The sequence below is a fragment of the Eptesicus fuscus genome, chromosome 8, assembly GCF_027574615.1.
Source record: "Eptesicus fuscus isolate TK198812 chromosome 8, DD_ASM_mEF_20220401, whole genome shotgun sequence".
Lineage (NCBI taxonomy): Eukaryota > Metazoa > Chordata > Mammalia > Chiroptera > Vespertilionidae > Eptesicus > Eptesicus fuscus.
Window position 1 is genome coordinate 45,784,421 of NC_072480.1, and position 17,017 is coordinate 45,801,437.

The 17,017-nt window shown below is 37.2% G+C and overlaps 1 protein-coding gene across 6 annotated transcripts in view; it reads right to left on the reverse strand.

The window, feature by feature from the left end:
• MYCBP2 (MYC binding protein 2) overlaps positions 1–17,017 on the reverse strand; it is a 310,827-nt gene that overhangs the window by 258,585 nt on the left and 35,225 nt on the right. For all 6 annotated transcript variants that reach the window (XM_054719873.1, XM_054719875.1, XM_054719871.1 and 3 more), the window contains exons 2-3: positions 15,421–15,496; positions 8,467–8,682 (exon numbers count right to left, since the gene is read on the reverse strand). In XM_054719873.1, the coding sequence (XP_054575848.1) occupies positions 8,467–8,682; positions 15,421–15,496 (292 nt within the window). The remainder of the gene's footprint in view (positions 1–8,466; positions 8,683–15,420; positions 15,497–17,017) is intronic.

Genomic DNA, 17,017 nt, shown 5'->3' on the forward strand with positions numbered 1-17,017 from the left:
TTTATGTCCAACAGATGGCGCTGTTTTTTAAAAAAGCATGTTTTTACCTGTCACAGATGTGACATCTATATAATAGTAGGTATAAGGTATATAAAAACGCGTGTATTCGAATGCAACTTTGTGTCAAAATTTCAAAGCAATCAGTGAAGAGCTTTCAGAGATTTAAGATTTTGAACAAACATTTACATTTTTATTTATATAAAAATATAGATAGATAATATAGATAGACAGTGCCCCTTCTTTAGGTTTTATCATAAAAAGAAATTAAAACTGCCTTGCTAAAATATCACTACAACTTGTACTTTACCTTATCATTCCTTATCAGGATATAGCCAAAGATAAATAAGTCAGTAACTAAAGAACTAAGAGAGAAATGTGATGAACTGGTATAAGGAGACAGCTTCAGAGGACTGATATAACAATAGATAATGAAATTCCACTTCTCAGTCAATGCCAGATGAATGATATTTTCAGGTGTTAATTTATTTGGATAAGTAACATAAAAAGTTAAATTAAGAATAATTAGTATAAATTTATCAAAGTATTAATACCATTAGACATAACAATGAAAGAGTATACTCTCTATTGAGATGTATGCATTAATTCATACGCATTATATAAGTATTTCTTAAGCACCTATTTTGTATAACTTGCTACAGGAGATATAAAGATGAATTATATTGGACCTTGGCCTCTAAAAGTTCATAATGTAACTATGTAAATGAGCCTTATATATAATTCTTACCCAGTCCAGACCTCCATTATAGCATTTATTAAGTTACTAGAGGCCTGGTGCACGAAATTCGTGCACTGGAGGGTGGGGGGTGTCCCTCAGCCCAGCCTGCACCCTCTCCAATCTAGGACCCCTCGGGGGATGTCCGACTTCTGGTATAGGCCCGATTCCTGTGGTTAGGGATCAAGCCTACACTGGCAGTCAGACATCCCTCTCACAATCCAGGACTGCAGGCTCCCAACAGCTCGCATGCCTGCCTGCCTGATTGCCCCTAACCACTTCTGCCTCCCAGCCTGATCACCCCCTAACCACTCCCCTGCCAACCTGATCAATGGCTAACTGCTCCCCTGCTGGCCTGCTCGCCCCCAACTGCCCTCCCCTGCAGGCCTGGTCCCCACCAACTGCCCTCCCCTGTAGGCCTGATCACCCCCAACTGCCCCTCCTTGCAGGCCTGGGCCCTCCCAACTGCCTTCCCCTGCTGTCCTGATCGCCCACAATTGCCCTACGCTGCTGGCCATCTTTTGGCGGCCATGTTGTGACCACATGGGGCAGCTATCTTGTGCAAGGGTGTGACAGTCAATTTGCATATTACCTCTTTATTACATACGATAGTATAAATGACTATTTTTGTTTTTATTTTCACAGTTAAACTGTGGTCTCCCTATGGACAAGGAGCATGCCTTCACAAGCTTCATATCTCCCATTACTAACCCAGTGCCTGGCACATGATAGGCACACAATAAATATTTGTTTAATTACTCTCGCAGTTATGTGCTAAAAACTACTGCAACTCAGAAATATATTTTCCAGACATGGGTCAAATCTTGTAGGCAAGTAGGTTGCAATTCTGATTATCATTTGCAAGGTTTCTGAAAAATACAAATATTACTGAGAAGTCAAAATAACTAGTATGGCAATCTTTAGGGAAGTTATCTAAAATCCTAGCAGACTTGATTTTAGTTAAGATTACAAAAATGCTTGTATAGAGTTTCAATTGATTAAAATGTACTAAGTAATGAAAATTTTTCATTTGATATAATTTCTTTTCCCGGAATAGACTAGAAAATAAAAGCATGTTGTCCAAACTTTCCATCTGCTTATATACTTGCAGGAAACAAATCTGAAGTCAAACATCTCATAATAAGTAGAGAACATGGTGCTCTATTCTCAGGCAAATGGGAGACTACTACATCCTATCAGTTTTTAAGATTGCTTGCTCTACATCTACCAATCCTGACTTTTCATTATTCAAAAAAAATTCTACACAAATGACATTTTTGGCTAGGGTTTGTTTATGTAAGTAACATTTCTATAGCAATCAAGTATTGCATCTTGCCAAAAACAATAAAGCTACTTACTGAACAAGATCCTGAGTTATCTGGTAAGTTTAAGGTATAATAACAAATGCCTGACAACAAGCAACTCAGGAAGACTCCTAGGAACAGAGCACCAGCTGGTTGTGGTAAGACATACCCATAAAATGTTAGTCATAATGACCATGACAGAGAATTACCCATCTGCCTAAGTTAACTACTGTGAATTCTCACTAATCATCTATATCCTACTTCATTGTAGATTTTTTTAATAAGGGGAAAAATTAATTCATTTCCAGAATAGTTATATTCAACATGCAACAGAATAAAACTCAATCTCAATTTTATCAATCACATTTACTTTCAAATTATTGAAAAAGGGAACAAAACATGTGGTGAAATATGTTTTTCCCCCTTAGGTTTGGCTGAGAGTATTTTATATGTATGAACTTTGAAATTCACTTAACACTTTGAAGCCTGTTTACAGTCACTGAGAACAGCACACTATACTTTCTGCTCCCTCAATATTAGGGAGAAAATATATAAAGGAGAAAACTATGTAATACATCAAATACAGTATGATTTCATTTGTGCAGACATAGACAATGAGTGGCCAGATTATTATGATCTCTAAATGCATAATAACCTGGCCACTCAGTGTATATCTATACTAATAATCTATACTAATAAAAGAGTAATATGCTAATTAGACCGGGAGACCTTCTGGACGTCCTTCCGGACAAAGCCATGGTGGCGGGGCCGAGGCAGAGGCGGTTAGGGGCAATCAAGTCAGCAGGGGAGAGCAGTTAGGGGGATCAGGCCAGAAGGGGAAGACAGTTGTGGGTTATCAGGCTGGAAGGGGAGGGCAGTTGGGAGCAATCAAGCCAGCAGGCGGGGGCAGTTGGGGACGATCAGGCAGGCAGGCAGAGAGGTTAGGGGTGATCAGGTAGGCAAGCAGAGGGGTTAGGGGCGATCAGGCAGAGGCAGTTAGGGCTAATCAGGCAGGTAGGCAGGTGAGCGGTTAGGAGCCAGCAGTCCCAGATTGCGAGAGGGATCGGGCCTAAACCGGCAGTCAGATATCCCCCAAAGGGTCCCTGATTGGAGAGGGTGCAGGCTGGGCTGAGGAAACCCCCTCCCCCATGCATCAATTTCATGCACCAAGCCACAATTTAGCAAAATAAATTAATAAATGTAACTTTTAAATAGTTCATTATGATAATCAGATAATACAATAAGCTTTAATATTCTCAATAATAAACCATAACCACCAATGAACATGGTCCTCCACTTCTCTTCAGAAACAGTCTTTTGTAAATTTTCTGAATTTTACCTTTACTGTTGCTTTCAAATAATTAAATCATGATGACTCTTTATTATACCTGAAAAAACACAAAATCCAAGTAACTCCCTCATACAGCCAATCCAATATCACTACTGGGAAAAGTGAGATAAAAACATACTTGGCCTAAGAAAAATGACTGAATGAGTCTTTCAAAGTTTTATTTTCCTCTCCTCCAATCATATATTTCCAAATGTGATTTTATTATTTCACTAATAAGTGTGAACATAAGAATTTAATTACATCACATTTAGATTTAATAATTAGCTCTTTGCCATTAGAACTTGTATTCTATTCTATTACAATCCTGATATCAGTTCTAATACTTCCAAAATACATTTTTAAAAGTTCAAGAGGAAAACAAAAGATTTATATACTACTATCAAGTGAAGTATACTCTTTTCTTTAAAATTTTTTATATAAAATAAATATCTGGTACAGACAACATTTACAAATAACAAAAAATAAAAATTTGGAGGGGAGAGAGAGGCAGTCAGAATGCTATGGGTTAGGGCAGTGATGGCGAACCTCTGACACGCGTGTCAGTGCCATTTCTGATGATATGCGGCCGCTGAGGTGGCCGCATGCCAAGGATGAAACATTTATGTTATTTAAACTATAAATATCGCGAAATAATGTTTTTTCCTCAAAGGGACACACTACCCAAGTTATGCTCAGTTTTTTGGCGAAGTTTGAAACACCAAGCTCAAAAGGTTGCCCATCACTGGGTTAGGGCATGGGTGGGGAGTGAAACTGGTGACTTTTTGGCAGCCATTTTTACGACATAAAGGATTGACACAGAAGAAGAGATGATGAGGTGTTTAAGGTTTGAAGTGATTGGAATCTGAGGGTAGGCAAGAAATTTTGGCAGCTTTCTTTTCTTTTGACAGGTCTGTGCCTTTGTTCCAGATGCTAGTCTTTTATGTCAGTTCTTTCATTTTCTCTTGCTCTCTTGTTCCTCCTGAATGTGTGCCTGTTGCTTTCCTTCTCCTGACCTAAGGTTTCTTTCTTTCTTCATTTTTTTCTCATATAAAGGAGACAGTTTTTTGTTGTTGTTAAAGTATCCTTTTGAAACAATTTTCCCTCATTGAATTTGACTGTTATATAGACCTTGCTTGTCAGGGTTTTTTTTGCTTTATGTTTTTTGTGGGTCATTAATCATTAACATTTTAAAAAGGACTTTTTTTTATCCCCACCTAAATGTTTCTATATTAAGTTTTTTTACTCAAAACAGTTTTTACACAGCTCAAATTGTCTTTAATTATCTGATTTCCAGATCCTCTAAAGAGTTCCAAATTTTATAGCTACATACTTTTTTTATTATTATTGATTTCAGAGAGAGGAAGGAAGAGGGAGAGAGGGATAGAAGCATTCATGATGAGAGAGAATCATTGATAGGCTGCCTCCTGTATGCCCCCTACTGGGAATCGAGAACACAACCCAGGCATGTACCCTGACCGGGAATCTAACTTTGATTTCCTGGTTCATGGGTCCACACTCAATCACTAAGCCACACCGGCCTGAGTAACTACATAATGTTTAATAATAAAATTTAGGAGTCACACTTCCAATCTAGTCATATTTGAGGATAGATATGCCAGATAATTTATTAAAAGAGGTAGACTAACATACTAATTTATTTACTTCTTAATTCAGTAAAAGTTTTTAAGTTTATAGCTTATATTATATTATTATATTATATTATATTATATTATATTATATTATATTATACTATACTAGAGGCCCGGTGCACGAAATTTGTGCATGGGGTGAGGGGTTGTCCCTCAGCCCACCCTGCACCCTCTCTGATCTGGGATCCCTCAGGGGATATCTGACTGCCCGGTTAGGCCCGATCCTACCAGGATTAAATGAGTAGGATCAGGCCTAAACGGGCAGTCAGACATCCCTCTCCCAATCCAGGACTGCTGGCTCCCAACTGCTTGCCTGCCTGCCTTACTGATTGCCCCTAACTGCTCGCCTGCCTGCCAGCCTAATCACCACCTAAACACTCCCCTGCCAGCCTGATTGATGCCTAACTGCTCCCCTGTCAGCCTGTTTGCCCCTAACTGCCCTCCCCTGCAGGCCTTGTCACCCCCAACTGCCCTCCCCTGCAGGTCTGGTCACCCCTAACTGCCCTCCCCTTCAGGCTTGGTCCCTCCCAACTGCCCGCCCCTGCAGGCCTGTATCCCCTCCCCAACTGCCCTTCCCTGCAGGCCCGGTTGCCCCCAACTTCCCTCCTCTGCCGGCCTGGTCACCCCTAACTGCCCTCCCCTGCAGGCTTGATCACCCCCAACTACCCTGCCTTGCAGGCCTGGTCCCTCCCAACTGCCCTCCCCTGTTGGCCATCGTGTGTCCACATGGGGGCAGGATCTTTGACCACATGGGGGCAGCCATCTTGTGTGTTGGAGTGATGGTCAATTTGCATATTACTATTTTATTAGATAGGATTACATACAAAATGATGAGACACTGTCCCTACCCTTAAGAAAGTTATGCGTAGTAAGGATAGGAGGCATGTCTAGTGTATTAAGGGTTGATGGGGGCATCGTAGGTATAGTGGAACACATAGGGAAGTAAGGACGCAACACTGACTGAAGATGTACTTTTAGGCAGAAGAAACAGCATCATTAGGAGAGTAACAGTGGTCTATTTTGGCTAGAGTGGAGTGGCTGAATAGGGCAAAAGGCAGAGAGCAGGAGTTTCGTCCAAGAAGGGCCTTAGATGTCATGTTACCACTTTCAGATTTTGTCTTGTGAATTGGAATTATTGAAGATTTTGAAGAAAAGAGTTTGATCAAACTTGTATTTTTTAGTAAAGATGCTTGGTTGTTAGTAAGACAGATCCATGAGAGAGTGGTGAGATTAGAGCAGTTAGGCAGTACTGCAGTAGTCTAAAAAGTATTAATGGGGGTTGGAATTAGTGTAGTGGTAGTGGTGGGCATACAAGAAGCTCCATTTCCTTGGATATAAAGTATTTCCTAATAAAATGAAGAGTTCCTTGAAAAGTAATAAAATTTATTTGCACCTACACATTTTCTTGTTTGTACCTAACCTGATATTTATAACTACAGGTATCATTTATTGAGCAGGCATGCATTTGACATTTACTAATTCACAGAATCTTCACCACAACTCTATGAATAGGTATTATCCCCATTTCATACATATCAAAACTAAGGCACACAGAGGTTGAATAACTTTCCCAGATTCACACAGCTAGTACGTTTAATGGTGAGTGTTTAAACCCAGGCAGTTTTACTCTACTCACATTTCTTAATCTGTATACCCTTTTTCCTGATGAATCAGTAGTTGATGAAAAACTCTTTATTAATTATTTGGATTATCTGATTTTCTTTGAAAAATCCCTTTTGACTCTGAATCGTTTTATAGTTTCAATTACATTAAAAAATGCCTGATATTTTATTTCTTTAATACTCATTAAAACCATTCTAGGGTTGGTTATTTTCAATTGTGCAGTATCTTTTCATTTAAACTACTGATTACTGTTCAAAATCTGAAGACCTGTGTGAAAGATTTCTCTAGGTTTTTATTTTCCTTCCCAATGCTAAACTTAAGCTGGGTAATTATAGTACAGTGTGAATTATCCAAACATAGAATAGAATTTTTATCAAAAGTTATTACATAGCCTCATATCCTTAACAATATATTTTTCCTCAACCTTCCCTAATTAAAAATAATAAGTAAGAATTAGAGACCAGGATCTCTAACGGAGAGGTTCACATGGAAAGATGAGCCAGTTTTTTGTTTGTTTGTTTGTTTGTTTGTTTGTTTGTTTTTTGAGTTAAAGAAGCTACTGGAGGAGGTACAATTAAGGACACTGGAGAAATAGGGACTAAGGGAAAGAGAAGAGATAAGGACACCTGAAGATGGCTGTTAAGAGGCTGAATGAGGAAAGTCAAAAAATCTCTATTACCCTATGAAATAGGAAGCAAGTCATCTGCTGAGAATAAGGTGAGAAGAAGTCAATAGTAATGATTAAGGACAGTGGTACCCTTAGGAATATCCACCATGAAATGTATGAAAGAAACCAGATCAGAAACACAGGTTGTATCTTCACTGCTATTTCCAAGTAATAAAATATTTATATGATATGCCATATATACATATAAAGACATTTTCAAGGCATAGTTTTAAGGTATTAGTTTAGTAAAAGGGCAATATACATGAATCATTTATGAAAAAATAATTTTAAAATGTCTGTATTTAGAAAAAAGCAGATGCATACATCATTTATGACAAAGGTATATTTTTAAATGTCTACATTTTTGCCCATTCTTGTTAGAATTACTAATTATACCTACTATACAGAAAAGAAAAAGAATATATAATAACATTATAGTCTTGAAATATACCAATACTTCAATTGAACAGAGTACTTTAAGAATAGTTTGTTCTACTATAGTACCTATTTCTATTATATCAATTAGCTTATATGCCTTTGGTAAATAAGCGAGTGATCACAAAACAATGTGGAAGTTTTGTTGGTTCATATGTAATTTTTCCTAGGCAAGGGAGCCAGAATAGCAAGAGTACAACAATAACCTCAGGCAAAAAAAAAGGTAAAAGCTCTCAGTTCAGCTGCTGCACAGACAGGAGCCCTTCCAGTTCTATTTCAAGAAAAATAAAAATGTGAACCTGTACAAGAGATCCCGCCCCAGCAGGCAGCACCCCCAGCTTTCCATGGCTTTTCTTGGCTTTGTGGTAGCTGGCACTTCCTTATGGGCCCACCATAATGGCAGCCCACAGGCTCAGATCTCCACTTCCATCAGCAATAACTCCATGCCTTCAAAGCACCATTTCCACTGTATAGACTCCAACTCACTGATCTCCCTTTCCTGGGCTTTCCAAGTACTCCCCCTTGAGTTACCAATTATTAACTTTGTTAGCACTCCAGTTATAAAGCTGCATAGAGCTTTCCTGGTCTGCTCTAAACCTATTTTTACTCTTAAGCCATGTCATTTTTAGTGCACAATCTTATAAAATGCAAGGTATTTTAGCAATGCAAATATATGTGTGATAGCCAAGACACCCATAGGTTATAAGTGGAACTTAGTGACTTACCTTTGGAAGCTTGATAGGGGGCTCTTTGGATTCCTCTTCTTCATCACTATCTGATTCTCCACTCTGAACAGAGTTCTTAGATGCAGCTGCCAACGATGTTTCCTTTTTCTGCCATTCCAGAACGCAATGGCGTACATTGCAATAAATATTAAACGCAGAAGGATTGCTATGTAGTTTGATATCTGGTATGATTACTGTATTCTCCAAGTTTTCAGACTGAAATACAAGATATAATACTTCAATTTCATATTCCTTTCCATCAATTCTAATTTTAAATTAAAATATTAGAATTAGACATGCTAGATGACCTGCAGAAGTCACATAACTGACAGAGCAAAAACAATCTAAATCTACTTATAATGCCCTTTCTACTATACTTCATTACTTTCTGAGTAACACAGCAATAACCAACTTGACAAGGGCTAGAAAGGGCAGGTGAAGAACTTAGGAATACCCTTTTATCCCATGATGGGGACTGAGCTAATATAGTTTAACTGCTATAGTCTCAAAGGATATTAATTGGGGGCTTTTCTAAGGGACACCAAATGTATTGTAGAGTCTCAATGACTTACCATAAATGTTGTATTACATTTTCATTTCTTTTAAAAGTAGATATAGGGATTTAAACAGATATTAGGGCTAAAAAGAAAAACCCTTAATTTTAATTAATTCTTTGAATTTCATTTTCATTCAAATAGTGGTAATGCTAAGAAAACTGTAGGTTATGAACATATGCTTTCCTAAAGCTCTTGCTTAGCTATCAGTCTTGATAAATACTAAAAATCACATGCTTAGTAATTTAAATGTTAAAATTAAATAATTTCTGTCTTGTCCCAGCATTTTATTCATCAGACCGCAACCACTCTTTTATATCAACATTTACATTATAAATATACAGAGAATTGGTTTAAGATATTCTACAAATGCAAATTCTAATAATTAGAGTATTTACAGGAAGTATGCAAGATAAATAAAATGATTACTCAAGTACCAAAAACACTTGATCTCAAAAAATTCTATACTTCTTCCATAAATAATTGGTGAAAAATGAAAAACTCTTTATTAAATAAAAAATGTACTAAAGTTAACTAAGACATAATATGTGAATATGTCCTCTAGAGATATTTAAAAAAGCAAATATTAGCAATCCAAATCTAACAATATATAAAAAGATAACAATCATGATAACCCAAAATCAAGGTTGGCTCAACACTGGAAAAGCAGTGTAATTCCCCATACTCAATACCATAGCTAACATAGTAAAAAACAATGCGTGCAACTGCCAACAAGGCAAAGATATCTATTCTAAGCACTTTGATTCAAAACTGTACCAGATATGCTAGTGCACTAAGCCAAGAAAAAGCAATAAAAGGTATATTTAGAATCTTCTAGAAAACAAATGCCTTTATTTGCACAAGATGCTTAAAGAATCTTAAGAAGTCTGCAAAAAAAAAAAAAAGCCATTAGAAATAAGGTGTGGACTTAGCAAAGTCACAGGATACCAGCTCTCTATATAAAAATGAGTAATATATCTGTACACTAGGAGTGAATAATTGAAAATGTAATTTTAAAATAATATTACAATTACAGACTGTTAGCCCTGGCCAGAGTGAATCGGTTGAATCGGTTGGAACATCATCCCATATACTAAAAGGTCAGGGCGCATTTCTAGGTTTCAAGTTTGATCCCAACCAATCAAGGTTCTCTCTCACATCAATGTTCTCTCTCTCTCTCTCTCTCTCTCTCTCCTCTCTCTCTCTCTCTCTCTCTCTCCCCCTCCCTCCCTCCCTCCCTCCCTCCCTCTTTCTAAAATAAATAAGCATATCCTTGGTGAGGATTAAAAATAAATAAAGTTACAGACTGGGAGAAAATATTGGCAAACCACATACCTGACAAAGGACTAGCATCTAGAATATACAAAGAATTCTCAAAACTCAACAGTAAAAAACTAACAGGTAATCCAGTTAAAAAATGGGCAAAACACATTAACAGGCTCGTCACTAAAGAAGATATACAGAATGCAAATAAGATGGAAAAAGGTTCAATATCATGAGTCATTAGGAAATATAAATTAAAACAAAATTATATATATAACATACCGATCATACTGGCTAGAATAAAAAGTAGTGATAACAAATGCTGGTGAGAATGTGGAGAAACTAGATCTCTCACACATTGCTAAAAGGAATGTAAAATGATACTGCTACCCAGGAAAAAGTATGGCAGTTTCTTATAAAATTAAATATGTGCTTACAGTAAATTCCAACAATTGCACTCCTGTGAGGAAAGAGTTAACACTGCAGGTATGATTTCTTATTCTTGTATTTCTCCAAGGGAACCATGACTGATCCTTGGTCAGTCCTTGAGAATGTGGTCTTTAGAGTTTTCTCTGTTAGCTATTGATGATTCTGGCTTGTCCTATTGCTTTGTACAAATATCAAGATTGAACCTGAGTTTCAATCTGTGATATACTATGTGATATCACCTGAGATTCACTTGCCATGCTGGCTGCACAGCAGGATATGATTATATGACCAGACCCCCATAAAAGTCCTGGATCCTGACTCAACTGAACTTTCCTGGGCAAAAACATTGCACACATACCCCTGTAGTTCACTGCCTGAGAGGAAGCATGTCCAAGGAAGAATTAGGAAGCCTATGCCATAACTCCTTAGACACCTCCAAAACATTTCTTTTTCCTGCTGCCTACTCTGTATGTACCTTTTGTTGTACTAAGTCTTAGTCATTAGTATAAATTCCTTTTGGGTCTTCTGAATCCTCTCTGGCAAGTCATGGAAGGAAACATTGCCTAATCATTCTACTCCTAGGTATTTATACCACCCCCCCCCAAAAAACCCAAAACATATATTCACACAAAGACTACTAGATAAATGTTCATAAAAGCTTCATCTGCAATGGCCAGAAACTGGACACAACATGTAAACGTCAAGCGGGTGAATGGATTAACAAATCAGGATATCTTATATAATAAAGAGGTGATATGCAAATTGACCTTCACTCTGTCATGCCGTCATAAGATGGCTGCACCCAGAGCGGAGGCAGGGTTCCTGTAACACAAGATGGCTGCGCCCACAGCGGAGGCGGGGTTCCTGTAATGAGCCATAACGAGCCATCAGCAGGGACCTGAGGCTGTGTGGCGCCAGGCCAGGGTACCTCAGGCCACGCCCCCCACCCCAGTGCCAGGGGACCTGAGGTCACACCCCAGCCTGGCGAGGCTTGACGGGGGACCTGAGGTTGTGCCCCCCACCCAGCAGGGCTTGAAAGGGGTGGGGCCGGCTGGGTCTGGATCTCGCGTGATTTCGAGGTGCTTGTGGGTGGGCGGGGACTTGACTCTGGGTCCCGCAGTGTGCCCCAGACTCTGACAGGAGGAAGATTTTCATATACATTTTACTAATTTTCTTTAATCTCTGACACTTCTATTATAGAGAAAGGGCAAACAGCAATATTAAAATATTTCCTCTAATTAATTCCCTCTTAATGTGCACGAATTTCGTGCACTGGGCTACTTGTATCCATATAATGGGATAACTAATCAGCAAAAAATAAACTAAGCTGGTTAATATGTATAACATGTACACAACTCAAAATCACTATTCTGATGGAAAGAAGCCAGATATAAAAAAGTACACACTGTATGATCACATTTATATGAAATTATAGAAAATGACAACCAATCTATAGGCACAAAAAACACATCTGTGGTTGCCTACACCCAGGGCTTCAGGGAGAAATGAAATGCAGCAAAGGATGAGGAAACCCCTAGGGATGATGGAAATTTTCTGATCCTTGATTGTATCATTCAAAACTCACTAAAATGTACACTTTAAATCCTAGTCTCAGGTTCTGCTATTAGGGATACTGACCTAAGACCCATTTTTTAAGCAAGATGTTGAGGAAATTTCCTGTGTAATGGATTTTATTTCTCTTATAAAAAAGTGAAGTCATTTGCTGGAGGGTAGGATTTATCAGAAGTCTGAGGAGACTAGCAAAGGTTGGAAATAGTAACAGGAGAAAATTAGAGACCTAATTGACCAGAAAAAAGATAAGAAGATAGTCTGGCTATGGAAGGTCCATTTGAATATGTACTGGTACCAATTAACTCTTTTTAAACTCCTCTTAGCAGCACATGACATTCACCTGAAGGAAAGAGAAAACAGCTGGATTCGTATAAGATTGAGTTTTGTAAGATGGACGCAACAAATATAAATGGAGGAAAGGAAGATGTGGTAGGTAGAATAATGGCCTGCAAAAATGTATTCACCCTAATCCCAGGAACCTGTGCCTATGTTACCTCACGTGGTAAAAGGGACCTTAAGACATGATTAAATTAAATCTTGGGATGGAGAGATTTTTGTGGATTACCTGGGTGGGTCCAATTAACCAAAGGGTCCTTATAAATGAGAGAGGGTGTCAGGACAATCAGAGAAGGAGAAAGTGTTGGGAGTGATGCAGCATGAGACGACTCAACCAACCATTGCTGGCTTTGAAGATGGAAGGGGGCACAACCCAGGGGATACAGGCAGCCTCTAAAGCTGGAAAAGGTAAAAAAAAAAAAAAAAAAGAATTCCCTCCTAGAGACTCCAGAGGAATTCAGCCTTACATATATCTTAACTTCAGTCCAGTGAGATTCATTTTGAACTTCAGACTTTGAGAACTATAAGATAATTTACATTGTTCTAAACCATCAAGTTTGTGTGATTTGATACAGCAGCCATAGGGAACTAATACCATAGATTAATTAAGCAAGAGTTATTCTAAAAAAAAACCTGTGATAACTAAACTGAATAAGAAGGGCATTAAATAAAGGACATGGCTAATGGATGAGGAGAAATAGAGGGGTCAATGACAGTAAGAAAGGAGATATGGTAGTATAGATAAATGGATTTTTTTTTTTTGTTTTACTGAAAAGAAATGCGTGTTTTTAAAAAATAAGGAAATAAAGGCCAATGGCATTTTTTGCGTAACTTTTTTAAAAAGCAGGTGGGTAAAAAATAGTCCAAAAACAGTAATAGCGGGCAAGGAGACTAATAAAATTTTACTATTTTATATACTTATCATAAGTAGGAAATGTTTATCTTTCTATCCCAAATATCTAGCATAATGCCTACACATAGTCAGCATGCAATTAATATTTGAGGAATAAAAGAATGCATTTTTATATCATTCTTATTACAAGCAGCTCCTAAAAAGCAGATAGGAGATACAAAACCTGAAGCTAGACAAGAACAGTGAATTACTAAGGGCATAAAGTTAGAGACAGAATTGAAAGGGACAAAAAAACCTTGACTTTCCCACCTTATCCGGATATCATAAACTACCACCCTTTAGGAAATCACTAAATGAAAGCTTAAAAGAACTTAAAAAGATCTTCAAGATTCCCATACTGACTCTGCACATAGCTCCAAAAAGTGGAAAATGGGTAGAGGTTGGAAATCTAAATGAGTATGTATCTGTTAAACTTTTTTTTTTATATAGTACCGTATTTTCCAGCGTATAAGACGACTGGGCGTATAAGGTTTTCCTGGGTTAAAAAGTCGTCTTATACGCCGGGAAATACGGTTCATAGATTTTCCTGGTGATTCAGATTTTATGTAGCTAGAATAAAGAGGATTACAGTATTTTCCGGCGTGTAAGACAACTTTTTAACCCAGGAAAATCTTATACGCCCAGTTGTCTTATACGCCGGAAAATATGGTAAGTATATTAAGAATGCTCTCCACTTTCCTCTTCTATTTCAAAAGCAGAAGTAGTAAGAGGTGATAGAGTGAAAATATATTATTTGTCCACCCAGCAACATTTTCCTTAGGATAACCCTTCTCCCATTCCACATGGCCTGCTCATTGGGGTGCTCACCTCTAACCAAAGTACCTAATCTCCAACGCCAACGTAAATGATACAGGTTAATAAAAAAAATCATACCCAAGACATTCTCCTAGAACCAGTAGGAGAGATGTCTCTTGCTCAAAGAAAATGAAAATGGAGCTGCCAGCAACCTTAGTGCTCAGCCACGGGCAATAAGCCCACATCGAGAGGAAAACAGAAGCAAGAGACAAAGTCATAGATTTGATGAATCACTTAATCCCTTGGGTCCATCTCTGTCTCAAGATAGAGCCACTAAGTAAATTTTGTCCCTCATCTTTTTGTAAGTTCTTTGTTTACTACTTTAAAGTTGATTTCTCTCAGTTACAATAGCAAGAACACTAACTGGAAAGAGCAGGAAACTGTCTCTAGAACTTAAATATGATATACATGCCAAGCTAAGCTATATTAATCAAAAGTGGAGCTGTTCAGAAATCATAGTTATGACTCCTCTTCCTCCTGGCTCAGATTCTTAGTACTGTTCAAAAGAAAAGAGACTCTTATATAGAAAGCAGAATCTGGACCCTGAAAGTGTTTAAGTAAAAACTAGATGGATTTTATAGCAAAAATTTGTGTATTAGGTAGAAAATGAGATCTTTGATTGCTATGATTCCACCTAATTAAAATATTCTATATTGCATTTTCTTTTGCACTGCCACCCACAGTCAAAAGAATCTCAGAGCAACATAGATGCACCAAGATTCTCCCTAATTCATGACACATGCATAGGCACATGAACAACCCAAATTCAGGTCCCAACTCACAAGCCAATTTTACTCAGTTTGTAGCACAGGTAGTCAGAGTGAAAAAAAAAAAAAGAGAAATGGATATGTTCCCCCAAATCAAAAATAAGAATAAACAATTTTTAGGATCCAATTATTAACTTCTAGGTTACTGACCAAAATATGAAGCTAAGCAGTGTAATTAAATACTAAGAGGCTTTTAAAAAATTACTTTAATACAGAGAAGTGAAATGGTTTGCTAATTATACTCACACCTTTTTAATCTTGGCATTTTAATTCAAATTACTATATAAAAAATTCCTTATTTCTGATAAACTGCCAGCAGTTTTACCTTGCTTCTTGTCTTGACTTTTGATTTGCTCTTCTGTTTTCTTTTCAACTTCTTCTTATTTAAAATTTTCTTATTCCTAAAAATGCAAAAAAGTGGAAAAATTAAGGAAGTTCAATATTAGGACATACAAAGCTATTAAAAATAGGTACTTCTAAAATAGAGACTTAAATATGTATCCTATAAACTTTCTTTCTATGAAACAATATACTCTAGATATACATGAAAGATACTACCATATAATGTAGCTATTGAAATAACGCAATACTAGATTATCTTAGCACTATACATGAAATAATAAAAGACTTGAATTCTGCAAATAGTTTTATAAAATTTTTAAAAATGTAAAGGCATCAAATAGAGGTTTTTAAACTTTATTTAACAGTAGAAATGCTAATAAATATCAACTATGATCCCTTCCCACAAAAATCTGCTCTTTGTAGTAGTGATTGCTACAGTGCAAAATGGTCAGGAGTCCATTTTATCAAATTACTATAGGAAAACCCCAACTCATAGACTTCTCACATCCAGCAGACAGTTTTTCATTACCTCACAGCCCTGAGGCCAAATTATTCTTATAAACAAAAGGAATTCCCTAAATGACTCTGAGAAAGAAAAAATAAATGAGGCAAGTAATGAGAAATAGAGTGGAAGAAATAAGACTCAAAGAAAACATTTGATTTTAATTTCATTTAATATTTTTTTATGTCTACCATGCTGAAGTACACACTTCTAGGTGCTAAATTTAGATACAAGGTAAAAAAGACCCTTCTTGCCCTCAAGGAGCTCAGAGGCTGGGATAAAAAGCAAGAGGGTGCTACTGCTATAATAAAGACAAAAGTTGAAGAGGAAGGAGAAGGGGGAGAGAAAGAGGAGGAGAAAGAGGAGAAGAAAGAAACTCTACATGATACAGAGCTCAAATCCATAACACATGGTAACCAATTTAGTGGAAGCTGTAGTAAGGCTAAGTCACTTAGAGGTAGAGATGTCATTCACAAAAGTATAGAAGTCAAGGGGAAGAATTAGTTTGAGAAAGAAAAAAATGGATTTGATTTTGAAGATGTTTTACTAATGAAAAAGATTTTGAAGATTCTAAAATGTTAACAAGATAGATGTGAACAAGCATATGTAAATATTTTCCTCGACACTTCCTTCAGCTTCAATCCATAAACCAAAATAATCACAAAATCCTGTCAATTGTATCTCATACAGTTCTTGAATCCATCTACATCTCTACTGCTTCTATGCCAATAATCTAAGTTACCACCACATCCTGCCTGTACCACTGCAAAACCTTCATAACACATTTCTGCACATTGATATTTGAGCCCCCTTCAATCCATTCTTCACATTAAAAACCCAAGTCAACTTCTTAAAACACAAATCTAAGTAGGTAATTCCCCCACTTAAAACTATTAACAAAAAGAAACAAATGAAAAAACAAAACAAAACCATAAAACAAACAAACAAATAAAAAACCCACAACAACATACACACACCAAACAACTCTATTAATATCTTCTCAATTCGCTTAGGATCAAGTCTAAAGGAAATGACACGACTTAAAAGCTCCTCTACCGATATCTGTCCAGTCTTTCCT